Genomic DNA, 19,713 nt, shown 5'->3' on the forward strand with positions numbered 1-19,713 from the left:
ATATTTTTAATTCATTTTTTGGATTGGTGAGATTTACTATTTATTCGAAAGATTTTTGGCTAACTTAATGGTATATATTCGTAGGTTTCTTTTTTTCTGAATAGGAAAAAAAAGATTTGGGTCTTAATTAAATTTATCTTATATAACAAATTACTGCTATAAATAATATTTATAAAAACTAATTTGTAACAGTAATATTATTTTTGTTATAAATTAGTATATCATGGTTTATAGATTCAAAGTATATAGTCGTCTTCATAGTATTGCTAATATTGATAGATGCAAGTTAATGAATACAAATAATATATTGTATTATTAGTAATCTGTCGTATAGTATTATATGTTAGTAGATGTATTATTAATAATATATTTTATAGTATAATATGCTAGTGGATGTATCTAGCTTATAGTAAAATATATGTAGTATAAGGAAACATGCGTAGTGGATAGAATAATGAGGTAAGAAATGGAAAACTATGGTAATGGTTGATATTAATTATTTATAAAAAGCATGTCTAATAATAAGTAGAATAATATAGCATTAATTACATAAGGTCCAACATTAAAATCCACATAGAAGAAGTTGTAATGTTTCTGTTTTAATAAGATAGATTCATATGGAGCGTGAATTACACAATACACTATATATAGACAAGACTTGGGTTCACCCCCTATGGTGAATTCTCAAATTCACCTAAATTGTTAATACCAATCAAAGTGCCATGTAGGATTAGTAAAAAAAGGAAACAAAATTAAAAAGAAAAAAAGAGAAAGAAGTAAAAAATACGTCGACTAATTTTTGTAACGCTATCTATGGCTTCTTCTTCATCACCAACACATAATTTTAAAAGCTTCTTTATCATCCACACAGAATATTGAAAACTTTATTTGTCAAATAGGTGTTTGCAATCCTCTGCCTTTATATCTTAAATCTAAACCCAAAACACTAAACCCTAAACCCTAAATACTAAACCCTAAACCTTTGGGTAAACTCTAAACCCTTGGGTAAACCCTAAACCCTTGGGTAAAAAGATATTCCAAAGGTTTAGAGTTTATCCAAGGGTGTAGGGTTTATCCAAGGGTTTAGGGTTTAGGGTTTAGTTTATAGGATTTACCCAAAATTTAGGATTTCATGTTTTGGGTTTACCAATTTGACAAACAAAGATTTCAATATTCTGTGTGGATGATAAAGAAGCTTTCAATATTTTGGGTAGATGATGAAGAAGAAGCCATGGATGGTGTTAAAAAATTAGTCTACGTCTTTTTTATTTATTTCTTTTTTTTTTAATTTTGTTTCTTTTTCATTAATCTTACATGGCACTTTGATTTGTGCTAACAATTGAGGTGAATTTGAGAGTTCACCACAGGGGGTGAACCCAAGTTTTGTTCGTACACTATCATGTACAGTATATGTAAATCCATAACAGAAATAGAAAGCAATAAAGTAAACAAAATAAGTTATCGATTTGTAAACGACAAGGAAAAACGCTAGACCAAGGGAAATCAAACATGCAATCAAACTTTGATTAATGGTTTCTAAATGTTTACTAAAGCTCAATTCTAAAACTCGAATTTAATTATAAGTTGTCCAACTCTTGATGCGACAACTATCTAAATCTAGATCCTCGAGGCCAACTCCCATTGTGCAACTGATTTACCTAGACAAGCATTAAGGTTCAATTCGATGTGTTCACTAAGTTATCTAAACCAAATTTTGTTGCTCCTATCAACTTAGCTCAGCAGAATTCATATCAGGATATCAGTTACATTCTCGTTTTATTTAAATTATCCTGAGATCTGGTTCTAGTGAATAATCATAAGAACTAGCAATAAGAGCAATCCTAATGAAGGAGACTGATGGATTACTCTAGCAGATCTATCAATCACAAGTTAATCAAAACCTTAGATAATCTTTAGATCTAACAAGTGAATTACCAAACATGGTAAAAAGAAAACAAATCATAATCTGATATAACTTCATAAAGAAGAAAGGTAAGAAAAAAATACTGGAGTTCCAATCAATCGCTGAAGAGTTCTGATCTTCTCTCCGAACCTCTTTATAATAAAACAAAGTTTAGCCTAAATAATAGTTTCATAATAGAAATAAATAGGTTTAACATGTCCAATGACTTCTTTGAAAATAAAGAAACTTTTGGGCAAAAATGTAATTCCTGAAAGTTTCGTCGGTCTCCCCACGATGGTAATTAGGCATTTTGTATATGATTTGAACCTAGGCGATTATTCGTTGCTAGACTAAGCCTAGGCTTTCAAAAAATTATATATTTATTTAATGAAATAATATTTTATATTTAGAGTCATGTTTTTAGGAAAAATTATGTGTTTATTATAAAACTAATTTGATAAAATAACAAAATTAGATATATTTTTTTCGAAAAATCAAACAAACTTGTGAACTTACACTAAGAAAAAAAATTGATGTCAAAAAAAAAGAAAATTATAGATAAAAAATCATTTATTATCATTTATTTTTTTGTACAAAAAACAATCATTAATTATTTATAGAAAAAGTGATGGGGAGATGATTTAACTAAATCAGTCACAATCCAGTTTTATACAATTTCTACTAATTTAGATTAATTAAGATTCAATGATTTAAACCAGTTGACTTAAATAAATTGGATTTTTTTTAAATAGTTCCTTTTGGCATTTAGACAGATTTTAAAAGGGTTAACTTGTGTCATAGTCAATTTTGAGGATAAAATTAAAAATATAGCAATGACGTTGACATAATTAGATCTCCTAGCATTTTTTCTCTTTTCCATCCGGTTTTCTCCTTTTCCAAAGCTGGTTGACGGTGACACTCTATCACTTAAATGAAAAAGGTGTCGTTAGAATTGTGGTGGTTATATGATTATATCATCCAGATGATAGTGATGATCTTATATAAATAAAATAGAACACATTAAATGGTATAGTTCATTTTAATGAAATTAAAAAATAATTTAATGTATATCCAAACATTCCATACACTAAACTTCAAATACTATCACTAATTCCTAAAATGAAATATAAACCCCAACCGTAAAAAGAAATATAAACCATAACCTAAATATCAAAACTTGCAAATAATATATAATATCTTCATATATATTAAATGAGAAGTCATTTTATTGACTTCTGATGACGTGTCACTCATACATGCAGTCTGAAAAAACTTCTTATAATTTCATTGGTCGATGATTTTTAATTTCTATTTATTTTAATCAAATATAAAAAAGAAATCATATAATCAATCTACTTTATTAAAATAGAAGTACACATATGGAAATGCCCTTAGTTTTCCTATTTATTTACAAGCAAATGCCACTGAAAATTAATAATGTCTTTGCGTAAAAATTCATGTCTTTTCCACATTTTGACACTTTCCTAAACTAACGCTAACAAACTACGATGAAGGAAACTAATAATTAAATGATCAATGTACTTCATCTTCCAACTATGCCATGTTTTCCTTTACCAATAACATTACGCCTGCCATATTAAACAACCACAATATTAGTTACCATCGATTTTTATAGTTCCAGATCAAAAGTCAAGACACATTGGTCTATATGCATAATGTAAAATGTATGAAAATCATAGAATTAGGATTTAAGATCAGCTCATCAGAACTATAAAGAATTTGTTTACTATTATAAAGATGAACGAGTGGTTATATCTTAAATTTAAAATTGGTTTAATAACTTCGTAACTAATAATAGTAAAAATTCTTAACCAACCAGAGAATCTACCATCTGACGACATTTACGCCTATACTTGCATAAGAAGCACAATATCTTATCGTTTCCTATTTCAAAATTTTAACACCAATTATTTAAGGAAAATAGAATATATAATCGCACACAATTGAAACTAACACCAACGAAATCTTACTCAATCCTAAAAGAAATATATTATGGCGCACACAATACAAACTAACACACAAGAAATCTTACTCACTCCTATATTTTTGGATATTAATGATAACAAAGAAGATACAAAATATTATATTCATTGATTATGGCATCATATGACTTGCAACGATAAAAACGAATCAACGGAATATTCTATTCATTAATTATCGTTAATATTTGCCTTGCAAATTAGGCAAAGATATTTTTTCTCCCCTAGGGTTTACACCCTCTACTATATATTCCACCCGACTTCAACTTAACCATACACATCTACACATTCTTTTGCAAACCTTCTCACAAAAAACATGTCTGGGAAAAATAGGTTTGATGCAGTCAGCGAACTTAAACCATTTAAGGATGCGTGGCGTGTTCAAGTGAAATTGATTCACTCATGGATACAAAACCCACCTTACGCTGATGAAACATTAGAGATGGTGTTAGCAGATGAAACAGTTAGTTCTATAGTCTGCGTATTTTGATTATAATTTTCTTTAATAAAACTGTTTATTTCTTATACAATCGTTTTTGTTATTAGGGTGCTAAGATTCAGTGCTCGTGCAAGAGAACTCATATGAAGCGAGTTCAACGAAACCTTACTCTTGGAAAATGGCGTGTTATGCAGAACATGAAGATATCTGGAACTGGTGGCAAATACAAACCAACAAAACTGGCCTATAAGATGAATATCACAAACGCTACTGTTTTTGCAGACTCGACTCTTACGGACGATAGCAGCTTTTTATCTCTAACAAGCTACGAAGAGATATTGAATGGAAGTGCTGATGTTAAATGTCTTGTCGGTATATAATTTTAACTATGCTCTATTTTATATTTTTTGTATACTATATTTTTAGTCAAACGTGATGAATTCATTATTTTCACAGACATAATAGGCCAAGCTTTTGATATTGGTGAAGTTCAGATCATCCCAGTCCACAATGAGGATAGGAAAAGGATTTTGTTTCGCCTAAGAGACAACATGTATTTATGTCTACGCTTTATAATAGGCCACATCTCAATTTATATTGCCTTCAATATAAAGTTATCTTTTTTATGTGTGTAAAACAGTGGTAACAGTTTGGCATGTTGTCTGTGGGGCCGTTATGCTGAGCAAATGGAGCATCATGTTGAAAAACATGTTGGTGAAGACATTGTTTGTGTGATAAGGTTTGCTAAGATCGGTGAATTTGGAGGTATGAAAATTTTATAGTTTATTTAATACCAAATATAATGCTACTTTCCAAAAATGCTAACAATCATTAGTATGTATATATATAGGTGAAGTTCAAATAACAAATGCATTTGATGCATCGGTAATGTATCTCAATCCAACTATGGCTGAGGCAATGGATTTCAAAGAGAAGTAAAATAATCTCCAATTTATTTTTACTTAGTCATTTTTGTTTCACTTTATTAATATTTTCATTTTAAAAATCTCTGCACAGGCTCATAAATCAGCTGCTTCCTGTTGGTGGGAATGAAAATCAGGATGCGGAAATAGCCCTGATTAAAGGTGCTGATGATTGGGATGATGTTGGCATCATCCCAATTTCTGAGTTACAGGAAACTGCTGAGGTTTGTTTTTAAAATAAGATTTTATCACATATTAATTTTCATGTATACTAATCGATACCACTAATTGTAGCTCGAGAACGTAAAGATCATATGTTTGGTGGAAAGGATTGATACCGATTGGTCATGGTACTATTTTGGATGTAAGGCATGTAGCAAAATTGCTACTAGAATCAGAAGGTCTCCCTCTGTGAAGGTTAATAAACCTACGTTCCATTGTTCTGAGTGTCGTGCCAACGTTTCTAATGTGATTCCAAAGTAAGATTTTAACTACTTTATTTATCAATAAGATAATTATATATTTTCCTGATGAGCTGAATTATTATCGCAGATTCAAACTACATTTGATTGTTGATGATGACTCTGGAAACTGTAAACTGGTGTTGTTTGGCTCTATCGCCAAAATGATCATCGGTTTTGAAGCTAAAGAGTTGTGGGATGGTTCTTATGATGAGGCAAGTTTATGTGTATACATTTGTAAAATAAAAATCTTTTATTTTCATATATAAAATTAATTTATTATGCTTTTCAGATTGAAAATCCTGAAAATTTGCCTCAACCAATATTGGATTTGGTTGGAAAATCTTTCTGTTTTGGACTCTGTCCCTCGGATTCCGGAGCCGAGATCTATAAGGTTTCTAAGGTGTGGTCTTGAGATATTGTTCAGAAAATTGAAACTGTATCAGAGCCAATAACCCTTATAGAAGGATCTTCATCGACTTTGTCTTCTGGTGTGGTACGTGTTTGTGAAAACATTAAATATACAGTATGATGTTACATAAGTTTGTTGCATAATTGTTTGTTACTTCTATGCAATAGGTGATGTTGCAGGATGGAGACAGTCATGCAGCATCAGAAGATTGTCTAACTCCATACTCGAAAAGAAAAGAAAATGATTCAGAATTGGTGGACATAACATCTACTTCAAAGAAGTTGTGCACTTCCAATGTCAAGACTGAAAAAGTCAAGATCGATGAGTGAGAGACAAGCGGAAGTACTACCTATGTTTTTTGGTTTTAGTGTTTTTTTAATTTCTGCAGTTGTTTTTTGAATAATGTTTGGTTTTTTCTTTAAGGATATTTTATTTTGCAGTTTACTTTATTTAATCCTTTATTTTCTAGATAAAGGGTTATTTGTTATTGGTTTTTTCCCACTAATCAACTACATTCTCTATTGTTTTCTATCCAAAATCTCATCAACTAACTTAGCTAACCAATCAACTTAGCATACCCACATCAAATAAGTTAACAGACCAAACAACTCATACAATGAAATACATTCCTATAGGATGCGGATTGGTTACCTTATATTTTTGAATATCGTTAATGGCCCAATTGATCGCTATTCAATATTGCAACACCCTATTACAGCGTTTCTCCTGCATAAAAGTTAAAAATATTACACATCCAAAATGCATATTTTCAAGAGATTATGATATATTAACTTATAATCTATATTATGTCCTTTAATCTTATCAACTGATAAAACTCAAAGGTTAATAAATATATGCATAAACGACATTAACCCTAATAAGGCCATTTTTATTCCCTACACCAACTGACTCGCAATCACAATCATCACTTTAAACAAACACTGCTATCTAAAAAACCTAGCGCCACATCTACCCGCTTATCATGAAAAGGAAAAGAGGGGGGCTCCGTGGCAGTGGAGATGAAAATCTTCCTCCGAGTAGTAGTTCGGCTAGAGGAATAAGTCGTGCAGCCTTACAGAACCAAGCTATACCACTTCGTGATTGCTCTGTTTCTAATGTGCCATTGACAGATGTTTTTAGTAGGGTTTATCAGAATATCGGATCCTCACCATCTTCATCAACCTTTCATCCATTAAATACTCCACAGAGCAATGATTTGGCTTCACCCCGCACACCATCAATCCGTCTGTTTGGTAAGTATATTTTTTATATAAGCCTTTCTACATTAGTTACCTATCTCTCTAGGTAGTTCTAAAATGGTTATTTTATTCTGTGATACCCCAAAAAGGTGTGGATTTGACCCAAAACCAACCAACGAGTTCAACAATTGAAAGGAGTTGTTTGACTAATACGAACTGTAAGTTAAACTATACTTAAGACTTACATAAACACTATATGTACATGTTTATTTACTAATAATTGCCTAAACTATTATGTAGTTGGATTTAGCCCAGATGCGCGAGTTACAACACCTCTAATCCAGAATTCAAAGAGAAGAAGAAAGCCTCCATGTTCTGTCTTGAATGATATAACCAATATTTCACATATTATATCTAATGGAAACGAAGAAACACAGACATCCATAGATCGTGATATTGAAAAGGATGATCAACTGCTTGCCGATGATTTTATTGGAGGTACTAATCTCTACGTGTAAAGAAAATACATAAGTTCACACACCTTTACTGCTTAAGTTAATATTTCATTACTGTGTTTTAGGTATGTCCGATCTTGAAGGTGAGCTTGATTTCGATTGTAGTTCTCAAGAAAGTTCAGATTCTGAAACTGAAGCAGACAATATAGAGGTTCATGCTAGACCAGACACTGATCCGTATGCTCCACCACCATTTTGTATGAAATCCATTTTGGAACGCACGAAAAAACATAAAGAGAGGTCAACTAAGGTTGTAACTAAACCAAAAGAAGAAGGTATTTTTCAAGAAACAATTTCTAAATTATTTTCATGTTAAGAGCTTTTCTAACTAGCAAATGGTTTATACATGTCATTATATGTTGCACCTTAGCAGAATATTTGGATGAGGGCGATCCTGATTACTCATGCCAGCACTGTGGAGCTATCATGTGGTATGGGGAAAGGTTGAACAGAAGAAGAAATACTTCAACTCCTACATTTTCACTATGTTGTATGCAAGGTCAAGTGAAGTTACCATTCCTAAAAGAACCACCCCTGGTGCTGAAAAAACTAATGGAAGGAGATGACAAATTAAGCAAGCATTTCCAAAAGAATATGAGGGCTTATAACATGTCTTTTTCCTTTACTTCCCTTGGGGGGAAAGTTGATAGATCTGTTCAAAAGGGAAAGGGACCTTCTATGTTGGTGCTTCAAGGAGAGAATTATCATCTTATGGGAAGCCTACAACCAAATGAAGGAAATGAAGCCAAGTTTGGTCAACTATATATAGTTGACACTGAACATGAGGTGGAAAACAGGGTGAACTGTTTGAGGTAATTTAAAACCACCAGCTCCCAGTATACTTGATCATTAAACTTTTCGGAATTTCATATTTTTAGATAACAGTTTAGATATTTTTTTTTATTTCTTATATCTATGGTTTAATTTCTTACAGCAAAGGAAAAGCAAAGTTTGTGACTAAGAAGAAAGATAGTCTCAAGGACGAAGTTATTGACATATTGATGAAGATGTTAAATGAAGTCAATCCTTATGTGAAGCAGTTCAGATCAGCTAAAGATAGGTTTCGGACAGATCCTAATGATGCTTTTCATATGCGAATTGTGAGTGATCGCTTGTCGGATGGAAGAACTTATAATACTCCCACGGCTTCTGAAGTTGCTGCACTCATTCCTGGTGATTTTAATCTAGATATGAATATCAGAGATATTGTTCTTCAGAGAAAATCAGGGAAGCTTCAGAGGATAAACGAGATTCATGCTTCCTATCTTGCACTGCAGTATCCTTTATTGTTTACCCATGGAGAAGACAGATTCAGACTGGGTATTGCGAAAGGTGTGACAGCAGCATCGAAAAAACTTAAGAAGGCTAATATCAGTATGAGGCAATTCTTTGCTTATCGTCTACATGAGCGTAAGGATGAGTCTCACTGTCTCTTACATGCTAGACGACTTTTTCAGCAATTCATTGTGGATGCCTTCACAACTATTGAATCAAACCGCTTACGCTATCTGAAGTTCAACCAGTCCACACTACGGTCTGATAGTTACGATTCTATAAAGGAGTCTGAGAATGCTGGAATGGTTGATATGTATGAGCAAGGGAATGAATTCATATTGCCAGCTTCTTTTGTCGGGAGTCCTAGATATATGAAGAACAACTACTTGGATGCTATGACCATATGTAAGCATTTTGGATTTCCTGATCTGTTCATTACTTTTACATGCAATCCTAAATGGCCAGAGATCACAAGGTATCTGAAAAAAGGAAGTTAAAAGCAGAGGATAGACCAGACATTATTTGTAGGCTATTCAAGATGAAACTTGAATCCTTGATGGACGATTTAACAAGAAAGAACATGCTTGGAAAAACTGTCGCTTGTAAGTTCACCTACTCAGCTATCTACATCTTTTTTTCTTAAATTCGTTTCAATTGAATCACTAAGTTTGTTTTTATTTTTTACATTTGTTTGTCACAGCAATGTATACTATCGAGTTCCAAAAACGTGGTCTACCCCATGCCCACATTCTCTTATTTCTTCACCCGACCAGCAAGCTTCCCAACACAGACGACATCGACAAGATTATATCTGCAGAAATACCTAACAAGGTGGAAGAACCAGAGCTCTATGATGTGATTAAAGATATGATGATTCATGGTCCTTGTGGAGCTGCTAATATGAATTCTCCATGTATGGAGAATGGATTGTGTTCAAAGTCATACCCAAAATCATTTGCTGAGAAGACCACAATTAATAAAGAAGGGTTTCCTATTTATAGAAGGCGTGAGCAATCATCGAGTTTTGTTGAGAAGAATGGGTTTAGATGTGATAACCGATATGTTATTCCTTACAACAAGCAGCTATCGCTTCGTTATAGAGCTCACATAAATGTAGAGTGGTGCAACCAAGCAGGTTCTATTAAGTACTTATTTAAGTACATTAATAAAGGCCAAGATCGGGTAACAGTAGCTGTCGAACCGCCTGCTCATATCGTGGACAGTATATTGGCAAATGGAGGCGGAAATGTTGTAGATGCCAGTGAAGAAAGTCTTCAGAAAAAGAGGAATGAAATCAAGGACTTTTTTGATTGCAGGTACATTCTATAATCTACTTCGTTAAACATTCTATAATCAGAGAGTTTTGTATTCAATTATTGCTTATTGTCATTGCAGATATGTTTCTGCTTGTGAAGGGACTTGGAGAATTTTCAAGTTTCCAATTCACTATAGGAGTTGTTCAGTTGAGAAACTACAATTTCATCTTCCTGGGAAACAAATGGTTATCTTCAAGGGGAAAGATAAACTCAAAGCTGTGGTCAGTCGAAAACTGATAGAGAATACAATGTTCCTGGCGTGGTTTGAGCTGAATAAGGTTGATGAACTTGCAAGAACTCTAACCTATGCGCAGATACCAAACTTCTTTACTTATAACAAGAAGCAGAAGAAGTGGATCAGGCGAAAAAGAGGTTTCAGCATTGGGAGGATTAACTATGCTCCGCGGAAACAAGAAGATGCTTACTTTTTGAGGGTTTTGTTGAACATCGTTAAAGGCCCTACCTGTTACGACGACTTTAAAACATACGAAGGTGTTCTTTACCCTAGCTACAAGCTAGCATGTTTTGCTCGTGGGTTACTAGATGATGATCAGGAGTACATTGATGATATTTTACGGAGGAGTTATGAAAGCACAGCAAGTGAACTTCGACAAATTTTTGTTATGATGCTGATGAATGACAGTTTATCTATGCCAGAGGTTGTTTGGGAACATACATGGGAGTGCCTCTCGGAAGATATTGAGTATAACCGAAGAAAATATTTCAACCGACCAGGTAATATTAATCTGCATATATTTATTTCAAATTCATAAACAAAAACCGAGTTATGTAAGTATTGCTTTGTATTTTTTTGACTTCCGCTTTTGTTTTGTAGGGTTATTGATAAGTGACGAAGATAAAAAAAAATATGCATTGCAAGAGATTGACAATCTTCTGAAGCGTAATGGTACTTGTCTAGCAAAATTCGAGACTATGCCAAAACTGCCAAAGACAAGGGTTCAGGATTCAAATGTGTTGATACTTGATGAAAGAAACTATTCACGTGAGTCACTGCTAGAAACTCTTGATCGAGACTGCCAGAAAATGACAGACGAGCAAAAAAAAGTATATGATGAAATACTTTCGGCTGTGGATAATGGAACAGGTGGAATGTTCTTTGTTGATGGATTTGGTGGTACTGGGAAAACATTTCTATGGAAATTACTGTCTGCAACTATTAGAAGTCGAGGTGATATTGTGCTAAACGTTGCTTCCAGTGGCATTGCTTCGTTGTTGTTACAAGGTGGTAGGACTGCTCATTCAAGATTTGGGATTCCACTAAATCCTGATGAATTTTCTTCGTGTACTATATCGCATGGATCTGATCAGGCTAATTTGGTGAAGGAATCATCACTTATTATATGGGACGAAGCGCCAATGATGAGCAAGTTTTGTTTTGAAGCACTAGACAGAAGTTTTTCGAATATCATGGGCAACAATAGCGACAATCCTTTTGGAGGAAAAGTCATTGTTTTTGGGGGTGATTTTAGACAGGTTCTCCCTGTGATTAATGGAGCTGGAAGAGCAGAAATTGTTTTGGCTGCGCTGAATTCATCATATCTTTGGGAACACTGCAAAGTGCTTAAACTCACCAAGAATATGCGATTGTTATCAGATGGTTTGTCAGTTGAAGATGCAAAGGATCTTAAGGAGTTTTCAGAGTGGATACTAAAAGTTGGGGATGGCAAAATTAACGAGCCTAATGATGGTGAAGCAGAGATTGAAATTCCTTCTGAGTTTTTGATTACTGACGCAGACGAACCTATAGAAGCAATCAGCAAAGCTGTTTACGGTGATTCTATTTCCCTTCAAGAAAACAAGGATCCTATTTTTTTCCAACAAAGAGCTATTCTGTGTCCAACAAATGAGGATGTTAATATGCTTAACGAGTACATGCTGGATAGACTTGCTGGTATATTTTTATTCTTCTAATATGTTACTATAGATTCGAATTATGCCTAAGTTTTTTAAAGCTTAAGTTGTTTCTAATACATTTCTAACGCTAAACTTATTTTATTACAGGTGAGGAGAAGATCTATATTAGTGCAGATAGTATAGATCCATCAGATAAAATTTCTTTAAGCAATGAAGCACTAGGCCCAGATTTCCTTAACACTATCAAGGTTTCTGGTTTGCCAAACCATAGCCTTAGACTGAAGGTTGGATGTCCTGTGATGGTTTTAAGAAACATTGATCCGTCTGCTGGTTTAATGAATGGAACAAGACTTCAGATCACTGAACTAATGGATTTTATGGTTCGAGCAAAGATCATAACTGGAGAAAAGGTGGGGCGGACAGTTGATATTCCTAGGTTGTTAATAACACCATCGGACACGAGATTACCATTTAAGATGCGCAGAAGGCAATTACCTTTGGCTGTGGCGTTTGCAATAACTATAAATAAAAGTCAAGGTCAATCATTATCTGAAGTTGGTATCTTTCTCCCAAGACCCGTGTTTTCACATGGTCAGCTCTATGTTGGTATTTCAAGGGTTACATCTAAAAAAGGTTTGAAGATATTGATTGTGGACAAAGATGGCAAACCCCAGACCAAAACTATGAATGTTGTTTTCAAACAGATTTTCAACAATATTTGACATATTCAGTGATCAGGTATGTGACTTATATCTACATGCATGATTGAGTGATTTGTTTTTAAAATTATTTTTTCTGTTTTCATCATGATTCAGACACAGATGGAGTTCAAGAAGATTGGTTCAAGCGATGTCTGTTTTAGACTCATGATTGTTCTGTTTTTTTTTTGTTTCAATAAGTTTATTCTCTAAACCATTCATCTGTTTTGATTTTTTACAAGCTACATTGGATTTTTCTTGAAACTATTGAATTTTCACTATCCAGATATGCATTACTATTCAATCGATACTATACAGTAAACTAAAATCAAACTCAATGATGTATTTTAAATCCTACATGACTCTACAATTTCTCATCTAAAGAGAGTAATAATGTTACTAACCTTCATGTTCGGTTTCGTTCACCCGTGAATAGAAACTTCAAGTTAAACTTCAGTCCTGTATCTTCACGTCCCACCACTTTAATGACCTTGGTCCTATTAAAACAAGATGAAGAAAATATAATCAGTTCATCTACATAAAACGAAATTGTTTGAAAAAGGTATGGAAAGGTGAACTGATTGTTATAATATGTTTTATATATATATATATACTATACGATAGATAAACTTAATAGATGACATTGTACTTATCTTCTCCTATGAAAGTGTATTTGCCTCATCGCCCAAATCTCTTTAGCTTCTATCTTATTTCACAATATCTTATGTCCGAATAATTTGGTCCTCTATGTAGTTGTATTTATCGACCTAAATACAGGAGAAAAACAAAATTACAAAGTTAAAGTTTTAATTGACATAGCATAAATTATGAGAGTATAAACTTGATAGATGACATCATACTTATCTTTTCTGCTGAAAGTGTCTTTGCCTCATCGCCCACATCTCTTTTAGCTTCTATCTTATTCACAATATCTTATGTCCGAATAATAAAGTCCTCTATGTAGATGTATTTGTCGACCTAAATACAGGAGAAAGACAAAATTACGAAGTTATGAGAGTATATAATTCACAGAAAAGGAGAGAACCCAAAAAAATAGTAGCTAACCTTGAATAAAGAACAATTAGTTTCTCCTTCAATCATGTTGAGATTTTTCTCTTGGTACTTTTCTCACCACGCAAATCAACATTCAATCTTCTTTGATTCTGGAATCACAAACAATCTTTTTTAAACATAGTCCAAGATTAAAAAAAAAACATAGTCCAATTAAAACTTACAAAGAAAAAAACAAGATCGAAGGTTTGAAAGGAAATACCTTGATTTGTAAATTAAACATGCAGATCTTCGAATGATTCATGAAATCAGATTTCCCATTCGAACAACCCTCCTCTGCTTCTTCCTCTTAGTTGTTAACTACTTTCTTCCTCTGAATTGTTAACGAGTTTTTTATTCATCTTCTGCGTTTTTGGATCTACAAAGTCAAACAGTATCCTTTCAAACAGAACAAAAAAAAATCTTATTCTTTCCAAAGAGATTCAGCTACTCCATACCTTGATTCGTAATGATAAATCATCAGATTCGCTATTTCTTCACCATAGGAGGATTTCCCTTAGAGAATATGTGATTTCAACCGGATATTATCTGGTTCTTCATCTACATCGCCTAGAGAACACCGAAAGTCATAAAAGAAACTTTGGTTTTTTTTTTTCAAACACCGAACGGTTACAAAATATTTGTCGATAAGAGGAGGATATGGGCCAATAGAAAGGGATATGGGCCAATAGAACACCTTATTTTGACTAAATAATAATGGCCCAAAAATCGGGTTAATAATAGATCTTTTGGAAAACAAAACCCGATTAGTTTATGTTAATTAATTAATTAAATCAATTAATATTTTATGATCTGGGAATGATGTCATAATAAAATTTAAAATTTCACATCCTAAGTAATAATAGAGATAGATGATTAATATAGATATAATATTACACTTAATAGTGGTTACTTATAACTTTGCCTAAAAATATTCGAACTCATTTTTAAACTATTAACATTATTTCTTTTCTTTTTTTGGCACAAACAAATAACAAATAACATTATCCAAATTTATAAAAATTAATATACAATTGAATAACCATATTAAATTCATTGATCTCAAATATATTGCTAATTTGTCAAAATTGTAGTATCGTTTATATATTATATATCATAAACTAGCAACAAATATTTTTACAACATAATAAAACTCATAATTAATACCCGCCCGGTCGGGCGGGTCCAGGTCTAGTTAGATTAATTAGAATTAGTGACATACTAAACTAAAGAGGGTATTGAGTAAATGATGTTTATTAGGTTATTGGTTGCTTGGGTTATTTAAAATTTAAATTGGTTATATGTGTTTGCATTAATGCTTAAATTTAGAAATTTTCTTTAAAAAGAAAAAAATCTTAGTTTTGTTATATAAATTTTATTACCATTATTAAATCGAAATAATATTACAATATAGCAGCAATAAATATTTAATATTTCAAAAACACAAATCTGATATTTTTAAATATATCGAATGATGTTAAAATGAAAAAAAAAAGTTGAAGACGGTTACGATTAAAGGCTTGAACGTTATACAATTTATACGGTTGAGAATTAATGTTGTTGCTCATCATTTTTGATTGGTTCATATGTGGATTCAAAGTTAAATAAATTATAAATTGAAAATTGTATAATTGTTAAAAGTATCATAAATTAAATTAGTTAACTATTTCAATTTAGTTAATCACAAAAACAACAATTTAAAAACAACTTAGGGCCAAAGCCCAATTTTATTGGGCTTAAGCCCACAATATAAAACCTGAAAAGGTACCTTTAAAACATTGTTTCCCTCCACGAAGTCAACAAAATTCAAAATCCTTAATGTTTGACTTTGACAAATCTTCTCCTACAATTTTCTTCCTTCTTCAACCTCTCGAGTCTTTGTTATATATTAACATCTCATCGACAAGTTACACTCATCATCCCTACCTAAAACCCACAAAGCAAATTTAAGCCTTTTCTCCTCCTTTCTTCCGCACCCACTCACTATCTTCTCTTATAAACTCTCTGCCATGGCGACCCTAGACAGTGACATCTCCAGAGATGTTATCTCCGATCAAGAACATCGTGGGTCCGGTGCGATTCATGTTATCACGGGTCCTATGTTCTCCGGGAAATCGACCTCTCTCCTCCGCCGTATCAAGTCGGAGATCAGCGCCGGAAGGTAAAAACAAAAAAAAACCTTTCATCATCTCCATAGATTTAGAAAATGATCTAGTTTCTCAAGTTCTTACCTTTTGGTTGTGCAGAAGCGTTGCGATGGTGAAATCGAGTAAAGATACGAGATACGCCAAAGATTCGGTGGTGACACACGATGGAATCGGATTCCCTTGCTGGGCTCTTCCGGATCTTATGTCGTTTCCCGAGATATTCGGACAAGATGCTTATGCCAAGGTAAAAAAAAAGTCTTTTGTTTGGTCTTATTGTGAAAGGTTCTGTACTGAAATTTTTGTGTTTTTTTTTTCTTCTTCAAATGATTGTCAGCTTGATGTGATTGGTATTGACGAGGCTCAGTTCTTTGGAGACCTTTATGAGTTTTGCTGCAAAGTCGCTGATGATGATGGCAAAACTTTGATTGTAGTGGGTCTTGATGGTGACTACTTAAGGTGCCTTGATTCTATGGTTTTGACATTTTCAGATTTTGAACAGTTTTTGTTTGACTGTAATAAATTGAATGTGATTCTTTCCTGTGGGAAAAAAAATTAGGAGGAGCTTTGGTGCTGTTATTGACATTATACCTTTAGCTGATTCTGTGACGAAGCTAACTGCAAGGTGTGAGGTTTGTGGACAGAAAGCTTTCTTCACTTTAAGAAAGACTTGTGAGAGTAGAACCGAGCTGATCGGTGGAGCTGATGTTTATATGCCCGTTTGTCGCAAGCATTACGTTAGTAATCAAGTTGTGATCAAACATTCAAAGGAAATCTTGGATTCTGACAAGGCAAGTGGGTGAATGTGTGGAGACATTTGCTGCTATAATCTAACCATAATTGATATGGAACCAGTAACATTATGGAAATGTTCGGTAGTGAATTATGTTTATGTTTTTTTTCTGTATGCTTTAGTTTTATTTGTCTAGATTTATCCACATTGATGTTTCTTGTATGTAAGTTATATGTTTGATGAATTCTTTGAAGCAAATGAATTTTGATCCATGTTTGTTTCTTGCATTGCATTCTACTGGCTTTTGTTAGCAGCTTTTCTCATCCTAAGCATACTTTCATAGCTTTACCGAGTACGTTAAGCAAATCTATTAGCATGGCCTGATGATACATACAACCTGTTAGTTGATTGGTCAAGGCTTTTTTCCACTGCTCTTCTCATCAGCTAATTTGGCAAGCGTGTCTCACTCGGTCTATGCCACTTTCCACTGATGTCACACCACAAAACTGCCTATTTCATAATGATCAACTAACATCAACCAACTCCAAACTCTTGAGGGAAATACAAAAGCTGCGGAGACATCAATCTTGCGGATGACAACTATTAATAACTTTGAACTACGCACAAAAGGATACTGATATTAAGAGAGCAAACCCCAAACTCAACATGAGGATACTGTGATGATGTTGTAGTATTGATAAACAACGTCGGAGTATAAAATGAGCTACTAACAAGAAAGAAAAAAGAGAAGCTGTGGAAATTAAAATTACAGAGGCGACGAGAGAAAGTATTCCATTTGAAAAGAGTCAACAGAACTTGGCACACAAGCAGCTTATGCAGTACAAGAAGAAGTACCTTCGTTGCCTCTATGAGAACCAGAAGCATTCAACATATATAGTCATAACATTCGCACAATATCAAGGCGACCTTGAACCAGAGGTGAGCCTATCTTTCCCGAACCTAGACGCACTTCTCACACTCTTAGGAGTCACACCACCAGGACTAGCTCCACGATAACTCGCACGAAGGCTCTCATCAACACCACTAGAAGACGATTTCCCTATCGCCCGTCTGTAAAACTTCTGAGCAGCCGGCGAAAGCGTCCTAACGTTCGGACTCGCACTCCCACTCCGATGATGAGGAGAAGACGGCAACGGAGGCTTCTTAAACATACTGTTCGACCTCTCCCTCAGCTTCCTCGACGCGTCCCTCGATAAAGAATGCGCCGTCACGTCTCTCGCAGGTGCAGACGGAATGTTGTAGTGCGGTCCATCAGCGCTACCACCAATATCGATAGGTGTATCCTCTGGATCCAATCTCATCGGCGTCCCTTCGATCTCACCCCAAGTTATAAACGGCGACTCATCGAGACCAGGCGCAGGAGACGGCGTTTTCACAAAACTATACCCGTTGTCCGCCCTCTTATCAGACTCCACATAAAAAGGATTCGGAGTTTTCCTCAGATCATCAAGATCATACCTCTTGGACTTGTCTCTATCCCTAACCTGCAGCATAGGGGAAGAACCCGTGATAGGAGTGTACAGAATCTCAACGGAACCATCTTCCCTCGGCCTGGAATCCATACTCTTCCCTTGAAAACGAGTATTCCCTTTAGCTATCTCTTTAGTCAACCCAGCTAACCTCACAGCCCTCTCCTCTTCCGTTAACGCCGCCTCGCCGCGATTGGCCGGATGGTACATGAGAAGATTCTTCGCTGTGTATTTCCACCCTTCTAAAGTATCCGGAGGCTGATAAGACGTACCGTAACCATCAGTGATCCTATCTCTCTTCACGTCCTCAATCAAGTCACTATCTTTCTTCTCACCTTCAAGGAGATAGTTATACTTGTCCTTCTTCCTCTTATTAACCTTCTCAAGAATCTTGGAGAAGCTATCGTTATCCTCACTAGTGTACCTCCTAAAGAACTCATCTAAGGACATGTTAACATCTACATCTCCTTCATCAGTAACTACTTCACCGCCAGGTTCTTCTCTAAGAGTTCTAGGAGTTGCCTTACCATCAAAATCATCTAAAGGAGTGAAGTTTCTCAAGAAAGTAGATCCAGGAGTCTGAGTCTTACCCACCGTATCTCCACCCTGATGATTAGCTTTCTTTCTTCCACGCCTCTCGATGATCTTTAACTGAGCGTCTCGGATCTGAACCGGGTCACGTGTTTTAACCGCCTGGATCCAGTCGAGACGGTCTTTAAGCTTCGTAATATCCGGAAAGTAATCGCGCTCGATGATCTTCTCGATCGCTTCCACGTAAGCGTCCTCGTCGAGGACTCTCATCCGCTTTTTAGGGTTACGAGGCGTGATCTCCGAGGAGGAGGGCGTCGATTGGAGACCATCGTCGGAGCGAGAAGACGGTGCTGGAGATGATAGATGACGTGGAGAGTGGCCAGGCGATAGAAACATCTCCAATCGGGGGCAACGGCGTGCGGAAACTGCTGTTCGAAACTCGGATCCGATGAAATTGGTCGGAGAATCGGAGAGTTAGGGTTTGTTTCGGTGGTGGCAGGATGAATGCGTCTGTCGATGCGACGATTCCTTTATCAATTGGTTTTCAGTTTCACGCGTTTAGCTTTCTATAGTATTACACTGTTGCCCCCAAATATTCTGATTTCTCAATTTCTAACCCCGTAAGTGAGAGAAATTGTTTTTACAACCTGATTCATATAGTTTTTCTTTTTGTTAGTTACCTATTTCTTTTTTGTAGATTAATTGAATTCTTTTAGAATCACTAGTTCAATACATAGGATTAGATGCAT

At 34.6% G+C, this 19,713-nt stretch overlaps 2 protein-coding genes and 1 long non-coding RNA gene across 4 annotated transcripts; 1 reads left to right on the forward strand and 2 right to left on the reverse strand.

Moving 5' to 3' along the window:
• Nucleotides 1–3,325: 3,325 nt before the first annotated feature.
• LOC130496291 (uncharacterized) lies at nucleotides 3,326–14,676 on the reverse strand. 2 transcript variants are annotated; one of them, XR_008935402.1, is made up of 7 exons: nucleotides 14,525–14,676; nucleotides 14,290–14,431; nucleotides 14,082–14,179; nucleotides 13,877–13,994; nucleotides 13,421–13,783; nucleotides 6,790–6,864; nucleotides 3,326–3,492 (listed from the first exon to the last, which is right to left on the reverse strand). It is a non-coding gene; the product is annotated as an uncharacterized LOC130496291 (long non-coding RNA). The 2 variants fall into 2 exon arrangements; XR_008935401.1 differs by having other exon boundaries at nucleotides 3,331–3,492; nucleotides 14,290–14,445.
• Nucleotides 14,677–15,997: 1,321 nt separating this feature from the next.
• LOC130497066 (thymidine kinase a) lies at nucleotides 15,998–17,221 on the forward strand. Its single transcript, XM_056989936.1, has 4 exons — nucleotides 15,998–16,227; nucleotides 16,313–16,457; nucleotides 16,548–16,669; nucleotides 16,770–17,221. Exons 1-4 carry the CDS (start codon nucleotides 16,076–16,078, stop codon nucleotides 17,011–17,013), a joined length of 663 nt encoding a protein of 220 aa, XP_056845916.1. The 5' UTR covers nucleotides 15,998–16,075; the 3' UTR covers nucleotides 17,014–17,221.
• A 340-nt stretch (nucleotides 17,222–17,561) lies between these two features.
• On the reverse strand, nucleotides 17,562–19,491 carry LOC108836755 (uncharacterized). The gene has a single exon (XM_018609864.2). The coding sequence runs from the start codon at nucleotides 19,358–19,360 to the stop codon at nucleotides 17,861–17,863; it is 1,500 nt and encodes a 499-aa protein (XP_018465366.2). The 5' UTR covers nucleotides 19,361–19,491; the 3' UTR covers nucleotides 17,562–17,860.
• Between the last annotated feature and the right edge of the window lie 222 nt (nucleotides 19,492–19,713).

This window comes from Raphanus sativus, chromosome 6 (assembly GCF_000801105.2).
Source record: "Raphanus sativus cultivar WK10039 chromosome 6, ASM80110v3, whole genome shotgun sequence".
In the NCBI taxonomy this organism is placed as follows: domain Eukaryota; kingdom Viridiplantae; phylum Streptophyta; class Magnoliopsida; order Brassicales; family Brassicaceae; genus Raphanus; species Raphanus sativus.